General features: G+C 40.5%; 1 protein-coding gene across 14 annotated transcripts in view; it reads right to left on the bottom strand.

Annotated features, from left to right (window-relative positions):
* ZNF385D (zinc finger protein 385D) overlaps window positions 1-13,485 on the bottom strand; it is a 567,358-nt gene that overhangs the window by 150,019 nt on the left and 403,854 nt on the right. The window contains exon 1 of one of the 14 annotated variants that reach the window (XM_082193433.1): window positions 8,170-8,197. The exons of 11 other annotated variants lie outside the window; for them this stretch is intronic. In XM_082193433.1, coding sequence (XP_082049559.1) covers window positions 8,170-8,182 — 13 coding nt within the window. In that variant the 5' untranslated portion in view covers window positions 8,183-8,197. Of the gene's footprint in view, window positions 1-1,697; window positions 1,723-7,977; window positions 8,129-8,169; window positions 8,198-13,485 lie in introns of those variants that run through there. 2 more of the 14 variants (XM_082193432.1, XM_082193434.1) reach the window with 2 other exon arrangements.

The following is a 13,485-nucleotide window of genomic DNA, read 5'->3' as shown; positions in this document are numbered from 1 at the left end:
GGGGCAATTCTATGTGTCACACACACACCCTTAACAAACAGAACTTTCAGATTTTAACTCTCACACTTTCCCCCTCTTGAGTTTTGCCAATGAAAACAGTTCAGACATCTGACTGAGAGTCATTGTGTGTAAAACAGTGAAGCAATGACAGATCAGCGATGAACCCTGATGTGAGAGCAATGAGTCGAACTCTTACAGTCATCTGAGATCTAACACAGGGATTGACAATTAACTCTTATTTTCTCTCCTACTCCCACAGGCAACTTAAATAATACAAATGCTAGATTGTTCTTTGACACGCTGCTAGTATATATGACAAAACAGGTGGGCAGAGTGAGCCTGACCCCGCAGCTCCACTGGTAAAGAAAGAGAAGAGATTGCAGGCATCTTTGCTGCCTGCAAAGATGAACTCTGTTGGTGGTCAGGCCTCATATGCTGCAGACTCCCTAGTTATGAATACAGAAAGCTCTGTAGGCAAAGATCTACCGTGAGTATTCCTGCTGACAATAGCTGGTGTTACAGCACACATTGGGATGGGCAAGTTGAAGGCAGCCTTTTAATCTTATAAGGCCCCATTATTCACTGGTGAGGCACCCCCATCTATGCCAGCCTAGAATTGCATACCTCCCTCAAGTGTCTTGGAAAAATCAGGACATCCTGGTTTTCCCCCCTGTAAGAGCACAGTAGCCTTTTTGGTCACAGTGATCGTATGTGATTTAGCACCAAGATTCCCCCCCCCCCAAAAAAAAAAAAACCTGTGGCTTTTTCAGGGCCACAATCTTGTGCAACACTCAGAAAATGTGTGAGAGCACAGCACTGAGAAATGTGTGTCTTTTGGGCTCTGTTATCTTAGATGGGAGCATGGACAGGAAGACATGCATCCTAGCTTTGGGACTCAACATGTTGGGGGTATGGAACTGGCATAAATAATTATCACACCATTGAAATCTGTGGGAAACAGTTACGAAGAGAACTGGATGCACACAAGGGGAAAACAAAATACATCTAGCACCTTAGCTCCTGCTCTAAGCTAGCAGGACTTTGGATGATACACCACCCTATAATAATGTTTATTATTTTATATTATTATGGCATTTCATTAGCATGAAGTAAAAACATTTGCATAGCAGCGATTCCACTGGTGGCTGGACTAGATGGCCCTCGGTGTCCCTTCCCAACCTACAATTCTATGATTCTATATTCATAACAAAGAGGTTGCAAATGAGTCATTAAAAATTATGGCTATACACAAACCCACCAAACACTACATGCTCATCTGACTCACTCAAGAATCCTGAAAACTACAGTTTACAACTCGTAGCAAACTTAAAAGCTAGTTACCAGGAATCTTGGGAGGAGGGTGCTTCAAATGTGTGGTGTGTATGCAATGATAATACAAATTCCCTACACCTGTTAAATACACCTTAAATATAAACATTAAAACCCAATAAATCTATTGTTAGTCACTGTAATGCTACATTAATGTAAAGGTCTTGTACTTTGTGACACCTATACGCCAGGAAATCAAGACCCGGTAAATTACTTTCCTCCACAGATTGGCTTAATAGATGTTGGAAGTATACCCTTGATGGTTACACTAACATAGTTTCTTAGATTAAAAGAACAGAGTATCAGACAGGACAGCTATAATACAACATTGCATTAGAGAAGGGTTTTGTACAGAATTGCTGGCCTACCTGGCAGCATGTCAGTATGTCAAATCCCCAGTCCAGGGTCAACCAACTTTTCCAAAGTCCAAACCAAAGCAACAGTACTGCAAAGATCCTGGAGTATACAACCTGAGGTCCATCAACATGGGCAGTTGAGCAGACACAGCACCTCAGCTTTGCTGTCCTTTTTCACTTTGCATGCTGATTGCAGCATCTGGACTTGATGAGGCATGTGACCCTTATCTGTTCTGAGCCTACTTCAGCTGAGGAATCACACACCTCCTCTCAGAGCTAGTTAGCCCCACCCGACCAGCTAGGGAGCTGGGCTATGGGCCCTTGCCTGCTTCAGCCAGCCTCTTAGAGAGCCACTCCTGCTGCTCCCTACATGTCAAAGCCTGCCAGGATCATGGAGACAGGGCCCCCTCTGGCTCTTGGTGATGGGTGCTGCTGCTCTGGTTCCTGCACACTGACCCCCATCCCCTCGTCATCTTCCATCACTCTGTGAGTACTGCCTATACCAACCTCTTCTTCCCCTGCCCCAGTGTGTCCCACTCATGGCTACACCCCCTCGCCAGGTTCCTATTCCTCCTCCCTGTTGTTCTGCCAGTTCATGACAGGTTTTCACCAGGTACTAATTATGGGCTTACAGTTGAGCATGAGAAGACAAGCTTAAGTTGTTTACAATTGTTTTGCATATGTGAAGCAAGCTGTTTCATTATTTGTGCAACTGTTGGTCTTGAGTTAAGAAATACTGCTGTAAGTTATTTCTAGTAAAGTCTTTTGGAATGTATTCACAGGGTTGTTGTTGTTTTTTAAAAAAAAGATCATTAGTGTTGAGATGATTATCTAGTATTTTTATGTATGTAGCATCTATAATGCAGTTTATAGCTAACTTACGAAAAAGTAAAAAGAACAACATCTACCCTCACATCAGAGTGCAATATGTGTGTGTGTGTGTGTGTGTGTGTGTGTGAGAGAGAGAGAGAGAGAGAGAGAGAGAGAGAGAGAGAGGAGAGAGACAATGCCTCACCTATTTTCTTCTATTATGGAATTTCATTGTATTTAACTAAATATTGTAGGCATCCAACACAAAGTGGTTTCAAACACATCACACATTTAAGGCACTTTTAAAGCACATGCACTCAGTAATCCTGGGAACTGTAGATTACCCCACCTCCCAATCTGCAATTCCTAGTACTCTTACCAAACTACACTTCCCATAATTCTGGATGGGGAAGTAAATATATAAGGCTGGGGTGCTGTTTATGGAGTTTTTTGTATCTTTATTTTAGAGTTATGTGGAAATGGCTCTTTGGTTTTGTATTTTTAATGTATTATTTATTGGTTATGACTTGCTATGTTGTAGTTACAGGGGTTTTTATAATGTTGTAAGCTGCCTTGAGCATGGTTTGAATTGTGGAAAGGTGGTATACAATTAAATAATGTATGTATGCCATCAGTGATCAAGACAAATCCCCACCACCATTAAATACACCTTAAATATAAACATTAAAACCCCAGGGGAAAGTTTGCTAGCAAATCTATTGCTAGATACTGTAATGCCACATTAATGTAAAGGCATTGTATTTGTTGACATTTAAAAAGCTTTGACCTGGCAAGTTCCACAGTTGGTTTTTCCTAATATTTTTATAAAGGTCATGTTTATGGTATAATAAGCACACACGTGCAAGAATTGTTAATCAGAGGACTTTTATATCATCAGCAGATTTTCGAATTTTCTCCTCCACTGTCTTCTGAACATAACTTGCTCTTTCAAGAGAACCACAACAGGATTAAAAAATAAAATTATTCCTCTCTTATGTTGCTATCATGTTTTGAAATGAGTGCTGTGTTATTGTGAATGGAACTTACACTGTCTACTCGGAAGTAAGTCCCTCTGTATGCAATGCAGCTTACTCCCAGGTAACTGGGTACAGACTGGGCAGCCTTACACTGCAATCCTAAACATTTGTACTTGGAAGTATGTCCCACTGAGTTCAATAGGGTTTACTCTCTGGTATGTTCCTGATCATTCTCAGTTTCTGTCATCATCATCACCACCATATCCCATCTTTTCCCCCTGAAAGGGATTCAAGGCAGCTTATAGCTAAAAAATAACTTCATTATTCCATTTATCTGTGGAAGGTGTTGTACACGATCCCTTCCTTTGCGCATTTTTTCTTTAAAACAATTCTGCGAGGCGGGTTCAGCAGAGGGATCCGATGTAGATGTGTATATGACGTCTAGGCGTGCAGCAAGATCAAGCATGGGAGAAGCTTCCTGATGTAGAATAGGATGTCCCTATTTTCACCTGAGAAATGTTGGAGAGTATGTAGGATGCCAGCAACTCCAAAGCATATAGCAAAATACTAAGGGCAAAATCAAGCCAAGTTAAGCATTTTCAATCCCTTTATTTCAACAGGAAAACCAACCATGACCTCAGTCAAAGGGACCTAAAAATGGTAGGATTGGGCCCTATGTTTATTCAGCTAGTTCAAAGCAATCAAATATTCATTGTTTTTGTTTTGATTTCTTTAGAATTGAGCGCATTACTTTATTATACACACGCTGTAACTTGAACCACCCTGAGCTGACTAAAATATGGATTAAAGTAGTGTTTAAGGGTATCATTTACAAAGACACAATAGAGTACTTATCTAACTGAGATGGCGGGATAAGATATTTCGGGGTTTGTTTGTTTTTTACTAGTACTTACAAAGGAAAAACCTGAATGGGGCCAGAGGCTGGATAGATTTCACAATGGGATTAGACATTTATAAGGTTTTTATAAGTTTTGTAGTTAGCTATCACTTACATTTACAAGTGTTATAAACATCTATGCTGTCAGGCATAAACTAGTCAACAATTGATGTGGGTTTCGAAATGGCTTTTTTCTTTGTTCAACAATTGTGTTATTGGGGTTCTGCCAAATCAAGGATCTGAAATTGACTCTCTGGCTCTGGTTCTCTCTCAGACTGAACATAAGCCAATAGTTACAAGGCCCAAGCTCAGCCATCATGTCAAATGGAATTTCCTAAAGGCTTTAACTTTCCCATCTAGTACTCTAGTATGGTAAGCATGAGCTGCTGGTCCTTTCTCTCTCTCAGGACAGGAGCTAAGAGTAGACTGCTATTTTGCTCCACATTCTGAAAGGTAATGGGTATCTTCTAGGCCACCTCCATGTCTCCATGACAGAAGATGAGTTCCATAGGATAACACAACAGAGAAGGCTCTATTTCACACAACGGGCCACCCTTTTTGGTGGGACTATAGGGAGGACCTCCCCTAGAGACCAAAAGGCTTGGGTAACACCTTGAGTTGGTGACGCAACACCTTCAACAGGGTGTCAAAGCAAACATGCAGCCAACACAGTTCTATTCTGTATTTTTTAGTTATGCTAAAAAACCAATTTGCCAGCATACTTATACCGCAGTTTCATGTTTTATGGTTATTGTATTTTAGTATTATTATAAAGCCATGTACTTTATTATTTTCATTTTGTGAGCAACCCAGTGAGCATTATTATTGGTCAGTCAATATAAATTGCTGTAAATAAATAAAACATATCAATAGTGCACAGCTAGTTTACTGGATCACCCACCTCACAGTGCAGGACCATCAACATATTAAGTGTGCAGATAAACTCACACCAGCAGACCACAAGAACATTACTGTGAGGTGCCTATATAACCAATAAACCAATAACAGTAGATGATGTGTGTAAGTAAACCAAGCTATGTGTTTGGTTGATACCTCTCCCCAACAGGCTGTGAAAAACTCCAGAATGACCTCTTAAAAATGGTGGACTGGCAACAAAACAGCCAGTTCAATGTAGAAGCACAGTTCAGTGGCAAATCACATGCTTTGTGTGCATAAGCTCCCAGGTTCCATTTTTGACATCTCCACTTAAAGGAATCAGGGAGGTAGCAGATGACAAGAAAGACTTCTGCCCAAGACCTTGGATAACCACGGCCAATCAGTGCAGACCAGCCTGGGCCATTATGGACCAATGGGGCTGATTCATATGTTTACATATGGTTGTTCAGGTTCAATGCATGTAAGTGAAACACAATTTACGAATGAGGCAGAAACCCCCAACTTCACATGTGCAGCTCGAATTGGCATGGCTAACCAGGAATGACATCTTGACAACAAAGTGGGTAGTGCAGTGCAAATGTTAACTCAGTCTAGCAGCAGCAGTGAAAAAGGCAACAGAAAGATAATACGACATTTATATAACCAGGGATTAGGCCTGTATTTTGCATAGTGTGTACACATATTATTATTATTATTAACAACAACAACAAAAATAGTAAAAACACAATACAACATCAAATACTAAAAAATAGGATAAACTTATCCTATCTCCTATCTCAACCCTAAAGCTGGAAAAGGGACAAAAGGGACAACAATGATCAAGAGATTGAAGCACTTCCCTTATGACATATGGTTTGGGAGGCTATTCTTTTAAAAGGGAAAAGGGAAAAAAGACTACTAGTAAGTACCCAGTGGAGGCTTAAAGGATAGAGAAAGAGGGAAGTACTTTTTCACACAATGCATAATTCACATGGATTTGCTGCCACTAGATGTGCTACAGGCTTAGATGGCTTTGACAGAAGATTAGGGAGGGGGGGGGTTTCATGTTTATTAGGTCAGTCATGGGAAGAGTTGAATGAGAACAGCCAATCTAATCCAGCATTCTGTTTCACACAGTGGACAACCTGATGCCGCAGTCCTCTCCCACAGTTGTCCCCTAGCAAGTGGTACTCGGAGTCATGCTGCTTTTTGATCTTGGATATAGTATCTATAGCCATCATGATTTGTAGCCACTGAAAGCCTTAAACTCCATGAATTTGTCCGGTGCCCTTTTAAAGCCATCAAAACTGGTGGACATCATAATGTCTCCTGGTAGTGAATCCCATGGTCTATGTATAGTATTATTTTCTTTTTTATTGCCATTATTTTCACAACATTCAGCAGCTACAAGCTATGGTGACAAAAATGGAACCTCCAAGTTCCAAGTACCAGTTGCTTGATGCAAAGAGCAGAAAGGCATGTTCATGTCAAGTCCTTCTTTGGGGTTCCCCCCACCGAAAGTCTTTGTTTGGCCAACAGGATGCAGAACTATATGGACTTTCAGTCTGCTCCAGCAAGGTTTTGCTTATACAGTGGTACCTCGGTTTAAGAACAGCCGTGTCTACGAACTATTCAGTTTACAAACCACGCAAAAGTAGTGTCCCGGTTTGCAAACTTTACCTCGGTCTAAGAACGGAATCTGAACAGTGGAAGGGCACCGGTGGCAGGAGGCCTCATTAGGGAAAGCCACCTTGGTTTAAGAACGGTTTCAGTTTAAGAAAGGACTTTCGGAACGGATTAAGTTCGTAAACCGAGGTACCACTGTATTCTTAAAATACTAACCTAATTATTCCTTCTGAATATGGGTGATCAATAAGACTAGGTATAGGCAGTAGTCAGAACTATCACAAAGGGAATCTACTGGAAAGGAAAGCTGAGTCTTATCATGTTTTGCACCAAAATAATTCCCACACAATTTCACTGTAGGATTGTCCTATAGCAAAACGGATTATCTAATCTTAGTAAGCAGAAGATGCCAAACTAATAATTCTTTCCCTACTAAAATCTGTTAAGAGTGCCTATATTAAAATGCACCACATTAATAAAAAAAAAGCTGATCCTTTTTCTTTTGCAGAATATGAATATGGAACATATCAGTGGGGTTAAAAAAAAAGCAAAACATAGTACTTTGACCAACACTGATACGTAAACGATTTCTTTTTTTTTTAACAAAATGTACACAACACTCCATAATGAAAGGATATGAAATTGAGAGGTTAACTAAAATCACACAATTTTTATTGAGAAAATGTGCAGATCAGATACAGCTTTCTCCTACGTTACCCCAACTGCTACTAAATAACAAGAAGATGATGATGATTCACAATGCTACAAGCTCACGAAGCAAAATGACAAAATACAGTACTCTCCCTTCTGGACCAAGGAATGAGTTACTTGAAACACCACCAATTGTTAATGATTTAGAATAAAACCCTTTCATAAACAGGGCTGCTGTCCCTAATGCAGTTGACACAAAGTGTGGAAGAGAGGCAAAGAATTAGCTGACAGCAGAGCAACATCTGGATATATGAGTTGAGAGTCATAAGAGAAGAGAAAGTGTATTTTTAGGAATAAATATAGCTCAGCGATTGGTAAGTGATGCTCCCCACTAAATTCAATAGCTGTTACTGAAGGAGGAAAGGGATAGGGAAGGAGCATACTTTTGACTTACCGCTGGCACTGGCTTCACACATAATGATTTACTCAGAAAACATGTAAGTGAAGACATTATACATGCATCTTTAAGAACTCGCATTCATACACATGTATCTGGCCCAATCTGTTGGAGTTACAACAGTATATGAGCTGTGTCACTGAGCTTGTATACATATTTGTATAGGCTACAGGTTGTCTCCAGGGTTACCTGAATATTCCATCTGCTAGTCTCTGGAGAAAGTGACAATATGACAGTTAAACCGTTGCCTTGCTAGCTTGAAATTTATGTTCTTTTCAATGTGTTGTTAATAGTTACAGTCATTTATGAAGTTTTTTAATATGTACTTCAGTTGCATGTTGAATATATATTTTCTGTCAACACAATCATCTGCGTTTCATGTATCTTTACAAAAGTGTGGGAGGTGCAGGGGGTGGAGAGAGTAGGGAACAAAACAGAAATATTGAATTCTTCTAGGAAAGTGTTTCGGCTTCCACCTTCTTCAGCTGCTGTGATGTAAATTAAAGGGTGTTGTAACCGAGGTAGCAATTATAGAACACTGAGGATGGAATATTCAGCTGTGTTGCATTTGCTCTAACTGCTCTTTAAAGGTGAATTGCAGCAAACACCATCCGAGTGTTCAGTGGATTGCCGTTTGCTCCAATTCAGCTTTAAAGAGCAGGTTTTCACAAGGAAAACTCGGGAGCAAAAACAGGAAAGGCGCTCAGACACAGAGCTTTAAAGTACACACCATGCCTAGAAAATGAGGAGGAAAGTGTGTATGAGCCCTGAATTGAAGCCATGCGGTGATGTTAAGCTGTCAAACCTATATACCCATCTATATTGTGATATCAAGGCTGTGATTCCTTGGGTTGAAGTGGTTTGCAACTGGTTAAACCCCTATCACCATTTCATAGAACTAAATGGTCTTATATAATTTATATACCACTCACTTGCCAAAACGGCTTGTGAACAGTTTCCAAATACAGTATAAAAGCAATTGCAAAATATGGTCACACATAATTAAAATACACAATAAACAATTGCATCAAAACATTAAAATGAGTATCCATAATTAAAATGAAGGGGTGAAGAAGCCCATTAAAACAGCATAACAATTAAATAAAACTTTGAATCCTGAAATATAATTATTTGGTACTTATTTTAATAATGCAATTTAGTTTTTTAAATGCATATTTGCCAAAATACAAGAAATCCAAAGTAAATCTTGAAAGCATTGCAACGGGAATGAGGGAAGCTCCAAAGTCCACTTTCCACCTTCAGGTACAGATGTTCCCCTGGTGTGAACAAGTATAACATATTTCCTCTTTGTGTCTAAATCTATCAGATTTAATTTCCATCAGGGGAAAAACTGGAAGTGCAAACTCTTGTACATACTGTGCTGGGGCGGGTATATGGTTGGATGTGCAGTATTTTGGACAGTATCTGTGTATTAAGACAGCAATGATGGAAGAAAAAAAATTCTGAACTACTACAGTAATGATTCTTTAGAAGTTCCTTTGCCATTTTTTGTTTCAGCTTTAAAGTAGAATGTATTAAGTGACTGTAGAGGTACAGTCAGTGGCGTAGCGTGGGTTGTCAGCACCCGGGGCAAGGCAAGTAATTTGCGCCCCCTAACCCGTGGATTTTAGTAGGGGCAGAGAGCTGCGAGTGCGAGCGCGCCCCCCCAGATGTTGTGCCCGGTGCGGCCAGCCCCCCCTGCACCCCCCACGCTACGCCACTGGGTACAGTCATACCTCGGGTTCAATGTGCTTCAGGATGAGCGCATTCAAGTTGCGCTCCGCAGCAACCCGGAAGTAATGGAGCATGTTACTTCTGGGTTTCGCCACATGCGCAGACGCTCAAAATGATGTCACGCGCATGCACAGAAGCGCTGAAACGTGACCCGCGCATGCGCAGATGCGCAGACATGGGTTATGTTTGCTTCTAGATGCGAACGGGGCTCCAGAATGGATCCCGTTAGCATATAGAGGTACCACTGTATCTGTGTCTGTTGTGTGTGTGTGTGTGTGTGTTTGCATAACTTATCAGTTTCACTGCTTCTGTTTGCAGCCTTTGCACACAATTCTTCGATCTTATAAATGGTGTGGATTAATTAATTAATCCTGAATCCTGGTGGTGAATGGGAGAAACTAGAGAGAGACACAGCCCCTCCTCCTATAGATGAAATTGACAATTGGTCTTATAAGAGTGCAGATCAATTTCTCCACCACAGCCAGGGGAATTCTCTGGATTTTCCTCTCCAGTGAGTGGGCACAACCCAAGTTAACACCTGGCAGCCACATTTCAGACCAGTCTCAGTTTCCAAGTATTCTTCAAAGGCACACTCATGCAGAGCACAGTACAGAATCTATATTGCACAATCATGAATTACCACTTCAGTATCATGTCTATTTGGAAAACAGCACAGCTAATGCTGTCATCAGCTGTCACATGGGAATCCTGGAGCAGCGTGGACTCAAGAGCACAGCCAAGTTCTTGTGCAACTAAATTTCTAGAATGGGCAGCTGGATATACAAACTGTTGGGGAAACGAGAAGGAAGACGGAAGAGAAACACAACCCTTTTCATGAGACTAGAAGGTGCCATCGTAAAAGATGAGTTTCTGTGGATATGTGAAATCATGGAATGTAACAGCAGAAATCTATATGGAAATAAAGGAAAAAGTTTTGCACTTCCCTAATGAGAAATACATGATTAAGTGAGGGGAAATGTACACAAGCGTATTGGCTCCATCTCACCGTCAAGTGCCACCAAGTAGCACCCATTCCATCTGACTGCAGAAGAGGAAGTGATGGGAAACGGGGGCCACTCTAGGTTTTCCTCTCCCTGAACCCTTTTCATTCAAGCTGATAATTTTGAAAACTTTAACACTTTTAAGAACTGGTGCCTGAGCTTGCTTGTTTTCATCTTCTCTCCTCCGCCCTTTTCCTTTTGTGTTGTGTCTTTTAGAATCTTGACGCTCCAGGCAGGGACTGTGCTGTTTCTTATTGATTTTATGTAAGGTGCTCTGGAAGCAGAGCGGGGCAAATAAACAAAAACAAGACATTTACAAAAATGACAGGTTTCTGTTCCTTCAGTTTTGCCCTGCTGCAAGCATCAAATGACAAGCTTTGTCTCTATTCAATTCTGGCCATATAACTAAACTCTTTCTTCTCCTGTAAAGCAGTAAAAAGTTATGTATTCAGAGAAAATTCATACAAAAGTGTTTCATGAACAGATGTTAATATAATTTTGCTACACATATTCATGAGTAGCTAAGTGCAAAAACCACTGATATAAGAATGAATGAGTGTGTGTGTGTGTGTGTGTGCGCGCGCGTGCATGCGTTTGCGTCCCTATGAGGTATGTAACAAAGCAGGCTAAAGTAAAAAAGTATAGGTACTTTCCCTTTCCTTGATCTCGGCCCCTTCAAAATACATTACAGTATTATCATTTCTTTTTCCAACAGCTTTCACCTTAACCAATAAGATTCTATATCCTGTAGCCAAGCCCCCCTCCAGCATTCTCAATACCAGTTTTACTACATATACTGTGTGGATTGGATTGGATATCTGCATGCAGTCTCATGCAGAATACTAAACTTCATAGAATTACATGGTTTGGGGGCTTTATTTACTAGGAAGTGCCATGAAACCTGCAAAATTTCCATACTGAATTCATGTGAAATCCATCTTTCTGAAACCTTTTACAACTTGGCTTTCCAGTTCAGAAATGCTTGAGGTGTATAGTAATAACAACATAATTGAATCAAGTTAAAATCGTGATTAAAACTATAAAACATGGTAAACATTAAAAACCAAGACCATGATAGTGCAAAGCTGCATGTGCACTTGGAAGAGAGGTAGATGTGCAATCGAATGTGCCTTTAACATTTTTTGCTTTGTTTTAAATTGAAAAAATGCCTTGTATATTCAACCATGCATGTTACTCTGGCTGTGTATGCGAGTCTCCCCACCAACAGCTTTGCCATACTGTGGTGTATTCAACGCACTAAATTGATATATAGGTACTGATATCAAAGTGCCCCAAAGCTTGACAAAATGGAAAGCCTTTTAAGTGTCTCTCAAGCTATGGATCTGTTGTGCCTTTTAAGGAAGAGAATTCCAGCGCAGGCAAGACTTCAGATATTTAGAGGGGAAAGCAAATCTCACTGAAAGGTCCAAAGGCCTGCTCTTGGATATGCTGAAGTTTAGATTGCAGGAAAAAAAGTTCCACTGCCTTTCCATCACATTTTTTCATATATTTTTTTCAACTGGCAGTGCTCATACTCTTTCAGTTGAAAAGCACTACTCCTGAAAAATAATCACAGATAGTTTGATGCACAGGATATGGAAAGATTTTTTTATTTAGATTTTTTGTGGTGCTCTGCTCCACATGCCAAAGGAAATTAATCTCAGAAAGGGAACCTTGCTGAATCTACAGATCTTAGCAAAGCGGAGAATAAATGGGAGAAGGTGCTTCAAGATATTTAAGGTAGTGTTGCAAGCAATATTAACCAACTTTGCAAAAGCACACAGGATGATGACACAAATGATGAAAAGAGCAATATGAGTCTGCCCTGGTGTTGAGATTTTCAAGGAAAGCCATTCTCAACGTCTTGTTACCAGGATGGGTGCAATGATGCTGGAAAAGAGCCCTCTTTGTGGTGGGGCCTCACTTATAGACTGCCCTCCCTCTGAGGTGTGGTTGATGTGACTTCTTTTCAGTGCCAACTTAAAATAGATCTATTTACCCAGGCATTTATGTGATGCCAGTTACTTGTGATCTGCAATGGGACGACCTACAACAGGGGTCAGCAAACTTTTTCAGCAGGGGGCCGGTCCACTGTCCCTCAGACCTTGTGGGGGGCCGGACTATTTTTTTTTGGGGGGGTGAACGAATTTCCTATGCCCCACAGATAACCCAGGAGATGCATTTCACATAAAAGCACACATTCTACTCATGTAAAAACACCAGGCAGGCCCCACGAATAACCCAGAGATGCATTTTAAATAAAAGAACACATTCTACTCATGTAAAAACACAGATTCCTGGACCGTCTGCGGGCCAGATTTAGAAGGCGATTGGGCCAGATCCGGCCCCAGGCCTTACTTTGCCTACCCGTGACCTACAACATTATGTATCGCTGTAGCATGTGTTTATAATCTATGTTTTTAACTGATGTATTTTTATCTGCTCTTGTTAGTTGTATCTTTTAAAGTACTTTTTTTGTCTGTAACCCACATGATAACAGCAACAATGAATGGCAATATAGACATTTCTCAAATGAATAATAAAAAGGTTGCCTGATTTATTTTAACCTAAAGCTCAGTGCATGTGAAGGAGACTAAAGAAATAAAACAAGTCACATTTTCACAAATAGCTGAAATTATATACCAATGAAGTTTGCACAGCTTGTATCAACATTTTCCATCAAGGCTAGCACTCACTACATTCCAAATATTAAGTGGGATTTCAGGTGCAAGTCCAGGTCTTTGGAATGAGAGTGATCTCACGACATTCC

The sequence above is a fragment of the Podarcis vaucheri genome, assembly GCF_965113315.1.
Source record: "Podarcis vaucheri genome assembly, chromosome: 12".
Classification (NCBI taxonomy): Eukaryota; Metazoa; Chordata; class Lepidosauria; order Squamata; family Lacertidae; genus Podarcis; species Podarcis vaucheri.
The sequence above is the reverse complement of the archived record's forward strand: the minus strand, read 5'-3'. Positions and strand labels throughout refer to the sequence as shown.